Source organism: Pongo abelii, chromosome 15 (genome assembly GCF_028885655.2).
Source record: "Pongo abelii isolate AG06213 chromosome 15, NHGRI_mPonAbe1-v2.0_pri, whole genome shotgun sequence".
NCBI lineage: Eukaryota > Metazoa > Chordata > Mammalia > Primates > Hominidae > Pongo > Pongo abelii.
In genome coordinates, this window is record NC_072000.2 from 77,890,148 (window position 1) to 77,903,773 (window position 13,626).

General features: G+C 43.0%; 1 protein-coding gene across 1 annotated transcript in view; it reads left to right on the forward strand.

Moving 5' to 3' along the window:
• Window positions 1-6,128: 6,128 nt before the first annotated feature.
• Window positions 6,129-13,626, forward strand: part of DNAL1 (dynein axonemal light chain 1) — a 53,164-nt gene continuing 45,666 nt past the window's right edge. Inside the window, exon 1 of the mRNA XM_024231705.3 lies at window positions 6,129-6,261. Coding sequence (XP_024087473.1) covers window positions 6,259-6,261 — 3 coding nt within the window. The 5' untranslated portion in view covers window positions 6,129-6,258. The remainder of the gene's footprint in view (window positions 6,262-13,626) is intronic.

Genomic DNA, 13,626 nt, shown 5'->3' on the forward strand with positions numbered 1-13,626 from the left:
CTATTTTGGGAGTGGGGGCAGCTCAAAGCTCATGCTATTGCTCAGATTGAGTCTTGGAAGATCTTGGAGTTTTTGCAGTTGCACTTAGGGTAAAGGCTAACTAGACAATTAAATTTATTATTCATTTATTTAAGAGGCAGGGGGGGTCTTGCTCTGTTGCCCAGGCTGGTCTTGAACTCCTGGCCTCAAGCAGTCCTCCCACCTCACCCTTCCAAAGTGCTAGGATTAAAGGAATGTGCAGCCTCGCTGGGCTAGACACTTAAATTTAGTTATGCTTCAGAGCAAATCCAGAGACAGACTGAATATTTTTATCAAAAAATGACTGAGATCTGAACTTTTCATGGTCATCTGCAAGCTTTTAAAAGAAATAAAAATGCTAAATTTAAGTTCATCACAGCCTGCAGCTTTGGAACTATCCATATTTCTCCATGTTTGGTTTGTTTGAGCTTTAACTCAAGGTGATTGCTAACTGAAAGCCAGCTTTCAAGCTGCCACTTACCCACCTTTCCCACCTACTCTTCCTGCCACCTTCTGTACATCCAAAGATCTAAAAAACCAGTGTATGACTATTTGTTTGCTATATCTGTCCCAGAAGTTTTAGATACGTGTTTCTTTCTTTCTTTCTTTTGAGATAGAGTCTCGCTCTGATGCCCAGGCCGGAGTGCAGTGGCTTGATCTTGGCTCACTGAAACCTCCACCTCCCGAGTTGAAGTGATTCTCCTGCCTCAGCCTCCCAAGTAGCTGGGATTACAGGTGCCTTCCACCATGCCCAGCTAATTTTTGTATTTTAGTAGAGATGGGGTTTCACCATGTTGGCCAGGCTGGTCTCAAACTCCTGACCTCAAATGATCCACCCACCTCCCAAAGTGTTGGGATTACAGGTGTGAGCCATCGCGCCTAGCCGTTTTAGATATGTTTTGACCAGGGGTGAATACATGCATATAGGCCCCTGGTTTTGTGATGAGGAACCATTGGGTTATGATAATTTTCTCATAATAGTCAGAGGCTAGAGTGAATTCTAATAGGATGACTCAGAGGCTAGTTGGTGGTGGACCGAAGTCACAGAATAGTTTCTGCTGTTAATCAGATTTTGATATGTGTCTAGCTGCACCCTGTTCCAGGATCTTTAGAGAAAGTTGAGAACTCTAAGATATTTGTCTTTAGAATGGCAACTAATTACTGAGAAACACTTGCTTTGATTCTCCAAAGTTCCCTTATCTCGGTATAATTTTAAAAACTTTCACACTTTTGTTTAAAATTATATTTTAAAACAGGCAGGTTCTAGGTTCTAGTTGCAAATTGATAATTACACATGTAGACAATGTAATTATCTGAGGGAAAGACAGAGTTTATCCCTTCCACCTTCCACCTTCTCCACCAAAAACTTAATAACAGTTTGTGGGTGAGCTTTAACTTGTTAGAATAATCTTAGATGAAGTTATGAGTTTTTATTCTAAACACTTAAAATGTATAGGATTGAAACATGTTAAAAGTTCTGGTCCTCATTATAATTTAGTTTTAGTTTTGCAGTTGCCATTTGTTTTCACGTATTTGAAGGGAAAGGTAACGATATTAATTACTAGACTTTGATTTTGATTGATCAGTAATCTTGTGCTTACGACTGGTTTGCAGCTGGGCATGGTGGCTCACGCCTGTAATCCCAGCACTTTGGGAGGCCGAGGCAGGCAGATCGCTTGAGCTCAGCAGTTCAAAACCAGCCTGGGGATCATGGCAAAACCTCGTCTCTACCAAAAATACAAAAAATTAGCCAGGCGTGGTGGCACACTTCTGTGGTTCCAGCTACTTGAGGGGCTGAGGTGGGAGGATCGCTTGAACCTGGGAGGCCAAGGTTGCAGTGAGCTGTGATTGGTCTACTGCATTCCAGCCTGGGTGATAGAGTGAGACTCTTATCTAAAAAAAAAAAAGTGGTTTGCGAGGGGTCTTGTTGGCAGAGGTTGAAGAGTTGTTGCCCTAATTTATAGTATTATTAAATAGTTTCCCCCAAATTAACATTATTTTTAAAATTGAATACAAGTTTCAAATTATTAACATCAAGAAAAAATACAGGCTTTGGTGAGGTGGTTTAGTCCTGTAATCCCAGCACTTTGGGAGGCCAAGGTGGAAGGATTGCTTGAGCTCAGGAGTTCAAGACCAGCCTGGACAACCTAGCAAGACCCCAGTCTCTACAAAAAAATTTAAAATTTAGCTGGGGGTGGTAACACATGCCTATAGTCCTAGCTATTTGGGAGGCTGAGGCAGGAGGATCGTCTGAGCCTGCGGGGTTGAGGCTACAGTGAGCTGTGATCACACCACTACATGCCAGCCTATCTAGCCTGGGCAAGTGAGACATTGTCTCCAAAAAATGAAAAAAAGGGGTGTGTGTGTGTGTGTGTGTGTGTGTGTGTGTGTGTGTGTGTATAAACTCACACACACCACTTCCTGATTTCAGGGGTTTTTGTGTAAGTTTTTTGTTTTTTGTTTTTTGTTTTTTTGAGTCTGAGTCTTGCTTTTGTCACCCAGGGTGGAATGCAGTGGCGCGATCTCGGCTCACTGCAACCTCCACCTCCCGGGTTCAAGCGATTACCTTGCCTCAGCCTCCTGAATAGCTGGAACTACAGGCATGCACCACCATGCCCGGCTAATTTTTGTATTTTTAGTAGAGACAGGGTTTCGCCACGTTGGCCGGGCTGGTCTCAAACTCCTGACCTCCTGTGATCCACCTGCCTTGGTCTCCCAAAGTGCTGGGATTACAGGCGTGAGCCACCACACCCGGCCCTTGTGTAAGATTTTAAAAAGAGGTTTATTGTTGCCCAGGCTGCAATGCAGTGCACAAGCCATCATGCCTGGTCAAGGTTTATTTTATTTTATTTTTATTATTTATTTATTTATTTTTTTTTGAGACGGAGTCTCGCTCTGTTGCCCAGGCTGGAATGCACTGGCATGAGCATGGCTCACTACAGCCTTGACCTCTCGGGCTCAAGTGATTCTTCCACTTCAGCCTCCTGAGTAGCTGGTACTACAGGCTCATGCCGCCATGCCCAGCTAATTTTTCTTTTCTTTTCTTTTCTTTTTTGTTAAATATGGGGTCTCGCTATGTTACCCTGCCTGGTCTTGAACTCCCAGCTTCAAGCCATCCTCCTGCCTTGGCCTCCCAAAGTGCTGGGATTACAGGTATGAGCCACTGTACCCAGTCAGCTAATTCTAATTTGAATTGATAAACTTCTCTATTATATAAACAACCTTAAGAATTAGTGCCTATCCTAGGGTTTAAGTTCTTTTTTCAAAATTTTAAAGTATGTAACTTTAACTATTTTGCTTAATCTCTAACTCATTTCTTAAATGTGACAATTTTTTCTTCTCTTTTGTTTGGTCCACATTTTTGTTTAAAAATTAAAGATTTCTTGTTTTGTTTTGAGACAGGTTCTCGTTCTGTCGCCCATGCTAGAGTACAGTGGCGCGATCTTGGCTCACTGCAACCTCTGCCTTCTGGGTTCAGGCAATTCTCCTGCGTCAGCCACTCGAGTAGCTGGGAGTACAGGCATGAGCCACCATGCTCAGCTAATTTTTGTGTTTTTAGTGGAGACGGGGTTTTGCTATGTTGGACAGGCTGGTCTCGAACTCCTGACCTCAAGTGATCTGCCCGCCTCGGCCTCCCAAAGTGCTAGGATTACAGGTGTGAGCCACTGCGCCCGGCCCTAAAAGTTAAAGATTTCTTAACATATTGTATTTGATTCCATTTTGTATCATTTAACACTATTTTACTTATACTTTTCAAAGGGTCTGCTAGATATTCTGAATTAGGGGACACTGTTTCAATACTATTTATTTATTTATTTATTTATTTATTTTTGAGACAGAGTTTCACTCTTGTTGCCCAGGCTGGAGTGCAATGGTGCGATCTTGGCTCACTGTAACCTCCGCCTCCAGGGTTCAAGCGATTCTCCTGCCTCAGCCTCCAGAGTAACTGGGATTACAGGTATGCACCACCACGCCCGACTAATTTTGTATTTTTAGTAGAGACGGAGTTTCTCCATGTTGGTCAGGCTGGTCTGGAACTCCTGGCTTCAGGTGATCTGCCTGCCTCGGCTTCCCAAAGTGCTGGGATTACAGGCGTGAGCCACCGTGCCTGGCCTTCAATACTATTTTTAAACTTTCTTTCAACTTCTTTTATCCAGGCCTGAAATAAGAGCAAGCAGACCCACACATTCTCTGGTGAACAGGTTTTGGAATCTATTTTGTCATTTTGTAGGATAGGAAAGAACAAAAGAAGGGTCCAAGTTATATAATTCTTTTATTTTCTGTGTGAGTGTTTTTAACCTTTGAGAATCTGGAACTCAAAATGTTCTTTATGTGAAGTGTACCAAGATTTTGAAACCTATCCAATAGTCCCATAGACAGTTTTTTTTTTTAAATAAACATAGAAATTGACCGTTCCAGTTTTAAAGCTTAAAATTTAGGTATCCCCCAGACCTCTCAGAAAGTATCAAAGAACTTAAACTCACCAGATCACTACATATGAATTTTGGTGTACCACCACTCAGTCCACAACAAACATTAAACCCTCATAATATCCTTTTAGATATATGTTTATATACGTGTGTGTACTATGTATAACTTTTCCATTTTTTTGTTTTGTTTTTTGTTTTAGAGACAGGGTCTGGCTCTGTTGCCCAGGGTGGAGTGCAATGGCACAATTAGAGCTCACTTAAGCCTCAAACTCCTCAAATGATCCTCCTGCTTCAGCCTCCCCAGTAGCTGGGACTATGGGTGTGTACCACCACGCCTCGCTAATTTTTATTTTTTTACAGAGCCAGGGTCTTGTTACGTTGCCCAGGCTGGTCTCAAACTCCTGGGTTCAAGGGATCCTCTTACTTTGGCCTCCCAAATTTCTGGGATTACAGGCATGAACAAACTGCACCAGGCCACTATGTATAATTTTAAAAGAAAATCGTACCAACTATTTTGTTTGGTAACTTCTATTTTTACTTAAAATATGACTATCTTTGGATGTGAATAGATACCTTTCAGCAAGTAAATTGTACTTTTTTAGTGGAAGTACATTATTGCATTGGATGTTCAATACTACTAAACAATTTTCTCTCTCTTTTTTTTTGTTTGTTTGTTTTGAGACGGAGTGTCACTCTTGTTGCCCAGACTGGAGTGCAATGGCGCGATCTCGGCTCACTGCAACCTCCGCCTCCCAGGTTCAAGCAATTCTCGTGCCTCAGGCTCCGGAATTGCTGGGACTACAGGCGCGTGCCACCACGCCCGGCTAATTTTTGTATTTTTAGTAGAGACGGGGTTTCACCATGTTGGCCAGGCTGGTCTCAAGTGGTCAAGTGGTCCGCCCGCCTCAGCCTCCTAAAGTGCTGGGATTACAGGCGTGAGCCACCAGTCCCGGCCACCAATTCTCTTTTGTTAATGATTGAGTTGATTTTTTTTTTTTTTTTTTTTTTTTTGCTATTAAAGCTTTGAACATACATCTCTGTGCTCAGGATAAAGTCCTGGAAGTGGAACTGCTGGATCACAAAGGGTGCAAAAGTTTTTGAACAGCCAACAGCCTTCCAGAAAGGCTGTATCAATTATAAACAGCAGCGTATTTGTGTGTCCCTACTTCTCCATACCCCTAGCAACTCTATGAATTATTATTATTGTTAATAATTTTTAGCTCATTTGGTAGGTGGGGAAAAAAAGACATCCTGGTGATTAAAACCAACAATTTGTGATATTTAAAATGTGGAACCGAGCTTTCAGCTGCCTCTGGCTCCCTGGAGGATCCGGGGTAAAGAAACATAAAATCGGTGGAGTTTGGCTCTAGTATTCTCAGTGGGATGGAGAGATAAATTACAGCAAGCCGCTTATTCTCCCCTCGTCCGGAAAAGGGTGGGAAAGGCCATCGGTAGGGCAAAGGAATTAAGAACATTATTTTATGAAAAGGGCAGTTGTTAGGGGGACGTTTTAAGGTTTTTAACTTTAGGCGGGCAAGTCACTACAGATCAGCTGAAATTGCTTTCGGTCCTGACCACTCCTGTGCGGGGTTAAGACCTAAGGAAGCAAAAGGGCAGCCAGCAACAGCCGGACGGGAGGACCCCGGCGGCCGCCACGCAGTCCCACAATGCCCCGCTCGCACCACCTTGAGGGCGGAGAGAAAGGACCGCTGCCGGGGATGGGGCTTCCGCGGAGAGCGCGGAGAAGTGCGCACGCGCACTGACCCCGCGGGCCCTAGCAACCAGAGCAGTGACAGTAGCAACCGCCGGAATGGTGAGTACCTTTCGGGCCGCGTAGCCAAAGCTGAGAGAAGATTGGGAGTGGAAAAGGGTGACTGTGGAGTGTTGAGGGTCTGGGGGTCCTTGAACAGCGGAAGGGAGCCGGTAGCTGACGCTAGCCCTGTGGAGTCAGGGGCCCGAGGCGAAAGAGAAGCCCTGGCTGGGGGTGGTCTGTGGTGAGGGCGGCCTGGAGTGGATCGGAGGTTGGGTTAAGGTGGAGGGACTCAGACAGGAGAAAAGGGAGGGCGAAGAGCAGGAAATTCTCTAAAAAGAGCGTATTGGAGTGGGAAGGGTGATGGGAAGGAGAGTGTAGATAAAGATATCTCTTTACATAGAAGTAATTTTAGTGACCCCCCGTCGAGATGCAGGGAGGGGCTGGTTACCAGAGGGTGCTGTATAACACGGATTGCAGCAGTTTTCACAACCTGTGATGTACCCAGGTTGCCTTCTGAATGACTACGAGTGCAGTTATTAGGTGACACTGTAAAACACACTCTGATGGATATATTAGAGCAGTGATTCTCAAATTTCAATATGCATAGGTATGGGCTTGTTGGAATGCAGATTATGAATTTTTAATATGATTGGGGGTTTCAGGAATGTGCATTTCGACAACACACCTCAAGTGATTATAAAATTGGGGGGCATCCCACCACACTAAGAAATGCTGTTGCCTTAGGTTTGAAATCTACAAGCTGTATATCCAATCAGAGCTCTTTATGAAGTAATGGTTTTACCTAGAGATGCTCCTCAACTCTTACTTGAAGTGTTCACTCTCTTGCTTACTTACTTGATAGTTCTAACTAGTCGTTTGAAAAGGATTACAGACCCAGCCAGAGCTATTGAGCAAAGTATGTAATGTCCTACTGGATAGAGATGTTTATGAAGAAGAAGCATAATTACTTGTCTTCTTTTGGTGATTCCAGTGCTATATAAGTGGGCAGAAATTGAGCCCAGGAGATGGAAATGATGAGGAAGTCATGCCTGCCCTCAACAAGATGAAATACCACTCTTTAAAAAGTAGTTTCCCCCCTGCTTTCCTTACTTTGTTCCCCAAGCAGTTAGCTGAAAACCACTGCCAAGGAAAGTTAAAAGTTCTGGAACCTAGGTTTATATTCAGGTGAAGAAAGGCTCAGACCTAAATATTTATGAAAGTATGAACCATGGTGATTGTTGAAAATCTTCAAATAGAGATTCAGAACCAGTACAGTTATAAGTCACTTAATGATGACAGGGATACATTCTAACAAACACATTATTGTCAGTTTTGCCTTGCAAACATCATAGAATATGCTTACAAAAGCCAGATGATGTAGGCTATTGCTCCTAGGCTACAAAGTTTTACAACATTTTACTGTACTGAATACTGTAGGCAGTTGACACAATGTATTTGTGTATTTAAACACAGAAAAGTGGCCAGGGTGTGGTGGCTCACACCTGTAATCCCAGAGGCCTGTAATCCCAGCACTTTGGGAGGCCGAGGCGGGCAGATCACCTGAGGTCAGGAGTTCAAGATCCACCTGGCCAACATGGTGAAACTCTGCCTCTACTAAAAATACAAAAATTAGCCGGGCATGGTGGCGAGTGCCTGTAATCCCAGCTACTCAGGAGGCTGAGGCATGAGAATCTCTTGAACCTGGGAGGTGGAGGTTGCAGTGAGCTGGGATCGCACCACTGCACTCCAGCCTGAGCAGTAGAGCAAGACCCTGTCTCAAATAAACAAACAAACATAGAAAAGTTACAGTAAAAATACAGTATTACAATCTTATGTAACCACTGTCTTATATGTGGTTGGTTGTTAACTGAAACTTGTTATGCAGCTCATGACTATTTAGAACTAGCTTAGTCTGCAAACTAGCAGACCTGGGTCCCTCCAGAAATATTGGCCCACATAGTATTTCAGTTTAAAAAAATATATCCTTCAGTGTCTTTTTTTTCCCCTTATGACCTGCCACTTCAGGACAATGTCTTCAAATGATGATATTTCACATTAAAACCAAGATTTCCAATTTCTCTTGAAAAATAAATATTAGGGCGGGGCGCAGTGGCTCACTCCTGTAATTCCAGCACCTTGGGAGGCCGAGGTGGGCGGATCATAAGGTCAGAAGATCGAGACCATCCTGGCTAACATGGTGAAACCCCATCACTACTAAAAATAGAAAAAAAAAGAAATTAACCAGGCGTGGTGGTAGGCGCCTATAGTCCTAGCTACTTGGGAGGCTGAGGCAGGAGAATGGCGTGAACCTGGGAGGCAGAGCTTGCAGTGAGCTGAGATCGTGCCACTGCACTCCAGCCTGGGCGACAGAGCAAGACTCTGTCTCAAAAAAAAAAAAAAAAGAAAAAGAAAAATAAATATCGTGTTTCACCAATGGACACTTTTTTTTCACATTTTCGTATTACTGAGATATAGTATGTTATAACTGGCAGCATCTTTTCTTACTTAATGATACATAAAATAAAGGTGTTACTCAATGGAGTTTTTAAATTTGAAGAAGTATGGTGTATTAGGGTAGCTCTTTTCCCCAGTCCCACCTGCTAACAGTTGTCTGGAGCTGAGCAGAGGTTATCTTCTTTACACTAGTCCTGTCCTTAGTTGGCCAGTTTTACCTATTAGTTATGTCCATGAGGACCTTCAGGCACTTGAGTTTTTGACTCCTTCTATCTATAGGGAAACCAGTTAAACCTTATACCAATTTATATTGCCGCAATAAACAGCTAGATGGCTTCAATTCTTTTTCTACAAACTGTGTTGTGAAAATACCTTTTTATGGACCCATGCAAAAGATTTCTCTTGGAAACACACCCAGGAGTGGGATTGTACCGTCATAGGGTCTATGTATACTTAATTTGCCTAGGCACTTTTCAGGCTGCTTTCCAGAATGGCTTGACCAGTGTTTACTTCCTTCAGCAGTGCAGGAGAGTTCCCATTTCTTCTTGTTTGTTTGTTTTGTTTTGTTTTCATGCAGAGTCTCGTTCTGTCGCCCAAGCTGGAGTGCAGTGGCACAATCTCGGCTCACTGCAGCCTCTGCCCCCAGGGCTCAAGCGATTCTTCTGCTTCAGCCTCCCGAGTAGCTGGGATTACAGGCGCTCACCACCACGCCCGGCTAATTTTTGTATTTTCGGTAGAGATGGAGTTTCCCTATGTTGGCCAGGCTGGTCTCAAACTCTTGACCTCAAGTGATCTGTCCACCCAGGCCTCCCAAAATGGTGGGATTGCAGGCATAAGCCACTGTGCCTGGCCAAGAGTTCCCCTTTCTTTATGTGCTCACCAACTTTCTAACTTTTGCCAATCCGAGGGTGTGTTTTAGTATTCCATTGTTTTACTTTGCATTTTTCTGATTCTCGATGTGTTGCAACACCTCATTTCATATATATATGTATATACACATGTATATATATGTGTGTGTATATATATATATATAACAAATATATATATATATTTGTTGTTTGTTTTTGTTTTTTGGGGTGATAAGATCTCGCTCTGTTGCCTGGTCTGGAGTGCAGTGGCTGCATCAGGGCTCCTCCACCTTCCGGGATTCTCCCACCTCAGCCCCTGCGAGTAGCTGGGACTACAGGCCTGCACCACCACGCCTGGCTAATTTTTTTGTGTTTTTAGAAGAGAGAGGGTTCTCCATGTTGCCCAAGCTGGTTTTGAATTCCTGGACTCAGGCGATATGGCCGCCTCGGCCTCCCAAAATGCTGGGATTACAAGCGTGAGCCATCATGCCCAGCCTTCTTGATATTCTTATTAGTCATCTGGGTTTCAGTTTCTGTGGATTTTCTCTTCATATTTTTACCAATTTTTCCATTTTTCTTTTTGTTTTTGAATTTTAGGCATTCCTTGTGTATTCTAAATATTGGTCCTCATTGGTTTCATATTGAAAATATCTTCTCTCGGCCAGGAGAAGGATAATAAATATATATATATTAATTATTATAAATAATAATTATTATTCATAGTGGTGATTAGAAGTGATCCTTGATGTGTTTGAGATTTCTTTTTGTTTTTGTTTTTTTGAGACAGAGTCTCACTCTGTTGCCCAGGCTGGAGTGCAGTGGTGCAATCTTGGCTCACTGCATCCTCCACCACCCGGGTTCAAGCAGTTCTCCTCGTCAGCCTCCCGAGTAGCTGGAATTACAGGCACCTGCCACCACGCCTGGCTAATTTGCATATTTTTTGTAGAGACGGGGGTCTCACCATGTTGACCAGGCTGGTCTTGAACTCTTGACCTCAGGATCCACCCAGCTCAGCCTCCCGAAGTGCTGGGATTACAGGCATGAGCCACCGCGCCCAGCCGATGTGTTTGAGATTTTTTTTTTTTTGAAACAGAGTCTCGCTCTGTCACCCAGGCTGGAGTGCAGTGGCGCGATCTCGGCTCACTGCAAGCTCCGCCTCCCGGGTTCACGCCATTCTCCTGCCTCAGCCTCCTGAGTAGCTGGGACTACAGACGCCTGCCACCATGCCCGGCTAATTTTTTGTATTTTTTAGTAGAGACGGGGTTTCACTGTGTTAGCCAGGATGGTCTTGATCTCCTGACCTCTTGATCCGCCCGCCTCAGCCTCCCAAAGTGCTAGGATTTCAGGCGTGAGCCACCGTGCCCCACCTGTTTGAGATTTTTAAAGGGAATACATTTAATGTTACCTTCCCAGTTAGGCCCACTTTGTCCATTTTATTTGAAACTAACATCCTCCACACACATTTACATACATTCTGATACCCTTTACTCATCTCCAGTGTTTTCTTTTTCCTTAGTAATTGTTACCTTCTAATATACTATATAATTTTCTTATTATATGCAGTTCTCCCTTGGTATTCATGTGGGATTGGTTCCAGGACTCCCTAGGATACTGAAATCTATGGACATTCAAGTCCCTTACATATAATGGTGTGGTATTTGCATATAACTTACATACATTCTCCAGTATACTTTAAATCATCTCTAAGTTACTTATACTACCCAATACAATGTAAATATTATTTAAATAGTTGTTATACTGTATTTTTATTTTGTTTTGTTTTGAGATAGGGTCTAACTCTGTAGCCCAGGCTGGAGTATAGTAGCATAATCATGGCTCACTGCAACCTTGAACTCCTGGACTCAAATAGTCCCCCTGCCTCAGCCTCCTGAGTACCTAGGACTACAGGTACATGCCACCTTGCCTGGCTAATTTTTTTATCTTTATTTTTTGTAGAGATGGGGTGTCACTGTATTGTCCAGGCTGGTTTCAACTCTTGGCCTCAAGTGATCCTCTGACCTTAGCCTCCCAAAGTGCTGGGATTATAGGCATGAGCCACTGCACCTGGCCATTGTTTTTACAATTTGTATTATTTTTTATTGTTGTTATTGTTACTTTTTAGTGGATTTTTTTCACATGTTTTCTATCCGTGGTGGGTTGAATCTGCAGATGTGGAACCTGAGGATATGGAGGGCCAACTGTATATATTTTTATCATCTGTTCCTTCTAATAGATGTAAGCTCCATGAAGGCAGGAATCTCTGTTTTGTTCATTGATATATCCTAAACACAGAGGAGTGCTTGGTAGATAATAGACAATTAATATTTGCTGAAATAAATGCATTTCTCCAGTAAGTATGGTGTTTGTTATAGAGTTTTGGTATATAGCTTTTATCAAGGAATTTCCCTTTCTTTTTGTTTATTTTTTATTTTATTTTTGGAGACGGGAGTCTTGCTGTGGTGCCCAGGCAGTTCTCAAACTCCTGACCTCAAGAAATCCTCCCACCTCAGCCTCTGAAAGTCCTGGGATTACAGGTGTGAGCCACTGTGCCTGACCAGGCAATTTCCCTTTAATTTTTAGCTGAGAGCTTTTATTTTATTTTTCAAAGAGCTGGGGTCTTACTATATTGCCTAGACTGGCCTTCAATTATGGGGCTCCAGCAATCCTTCTGCCTCAGCCTCTTGGGTAGCTGGGACTACAGGCATGTGTCACCAAACCCAGCTGCTAAGAGCTTTTAACATCAGATGTAGAACTTTATCAAGTACTTTTTCCATGCTTATTGAAATAAATGTGACTTTCCCCTCTAATCCATTAATTAGTTATATTTATAGATTCTTTTGTTGTGTTCCTTGTACTCTTGGGATAATCTATTCTTGATCATGGTTCAATAAACACCACTGGCTTTGACAATCTAATATTTTTTTTTCTGTTTCTTTTTTTTTTGTAGAGATGGGGTCTTGCTGTGTTGTCCAGGCTGGTCTCAAACTCCTGGCCTCAAGCGATCCTCCAGCTTTGGCTTCCCATAGTGCTGGGATTGCAAGCATGAGCCACCATGTCCAGCTTGAAGATATAATATTGTATCTAGGATTTTCAAATCCATGTTGAAAAGTAAATTGGGCTCCTTATGTGGTTATGGCATCAAGGTTATACTAGCCTCTTAAAATAAGTTGGCAGCTTTCCCTCTTTTTCTGGTTTCTGAAACAACTTGTTACAGGGAATACCCTTGACAGCTTAGTAGAACTCAATTGTAAAAGTGTCTAGGCTTGGAGTATTGTGGGAGGAGGATAAGGGTAAATCTATCATTTTAATATTTTAAATAGTATTGGTCTATTCAAATTTTCTTGATTCTTATGACAGTTTTGACACTTTTATGTTTTTTATAGAAATGCATGCCTTGTCTAGGTTTTAAATTTTATTGCCATATGTTTGCTTATGATATTTATTTTTTATTTTGGAGACAGAGTCTTGCTCTGTCACCCAGGCTGGAGTGCAATGGCGCAATCTCGGCTCATTGCAACCTCCACCTCCTGGATTTAAACAATTCTTCTGCCTCAGCCGCCCAGGTAGCTGGAACTACAGGTGCACACCACCATGCCCGGCTGATTTTTGTATTTTTAGTAGAGATGGGGGTTCACCATGTTGGCCAGCCTGGTCTCAAACTCCTGACCTCAAGTGATCTACCCACCTCAGCCTCCCAAAGTGCTAGGATTACAGGCGTGAGCCGCTGTGCCCAGCCATGATATTTTATTTTTAAAATCTCTGTGGTGTCTATAGTTATTTCTCTGTATTCTCTCTCTTTTTCTGTATATGTGTTTGTGTGGTTTTTGTTTGTTTGTTTGTTTTTTGAGACAAGATCTCGCTTTGTCACCCAGGCTGGAGTGCAGTGGCACCATTTAGGCTCATGCAGCCCTGACCTCCTGGGCTCAAGTGGTCCTCCCGCCTCAGCCCCTGCCCAGTTCCCCAGCCCCCCAGTAGCTGGAACTACAGGTGCCTTCCATTATGCCTGGCTAAAATTTGTATTTTTTTGTGGAGATGGGGTCTTGCTATGTTGTCCAGGTTATATACATTTTTTGAGACAGGGTCTTGCTCTGTTGCCCAGGATGGAGTGTAGTAGTGCAATCTT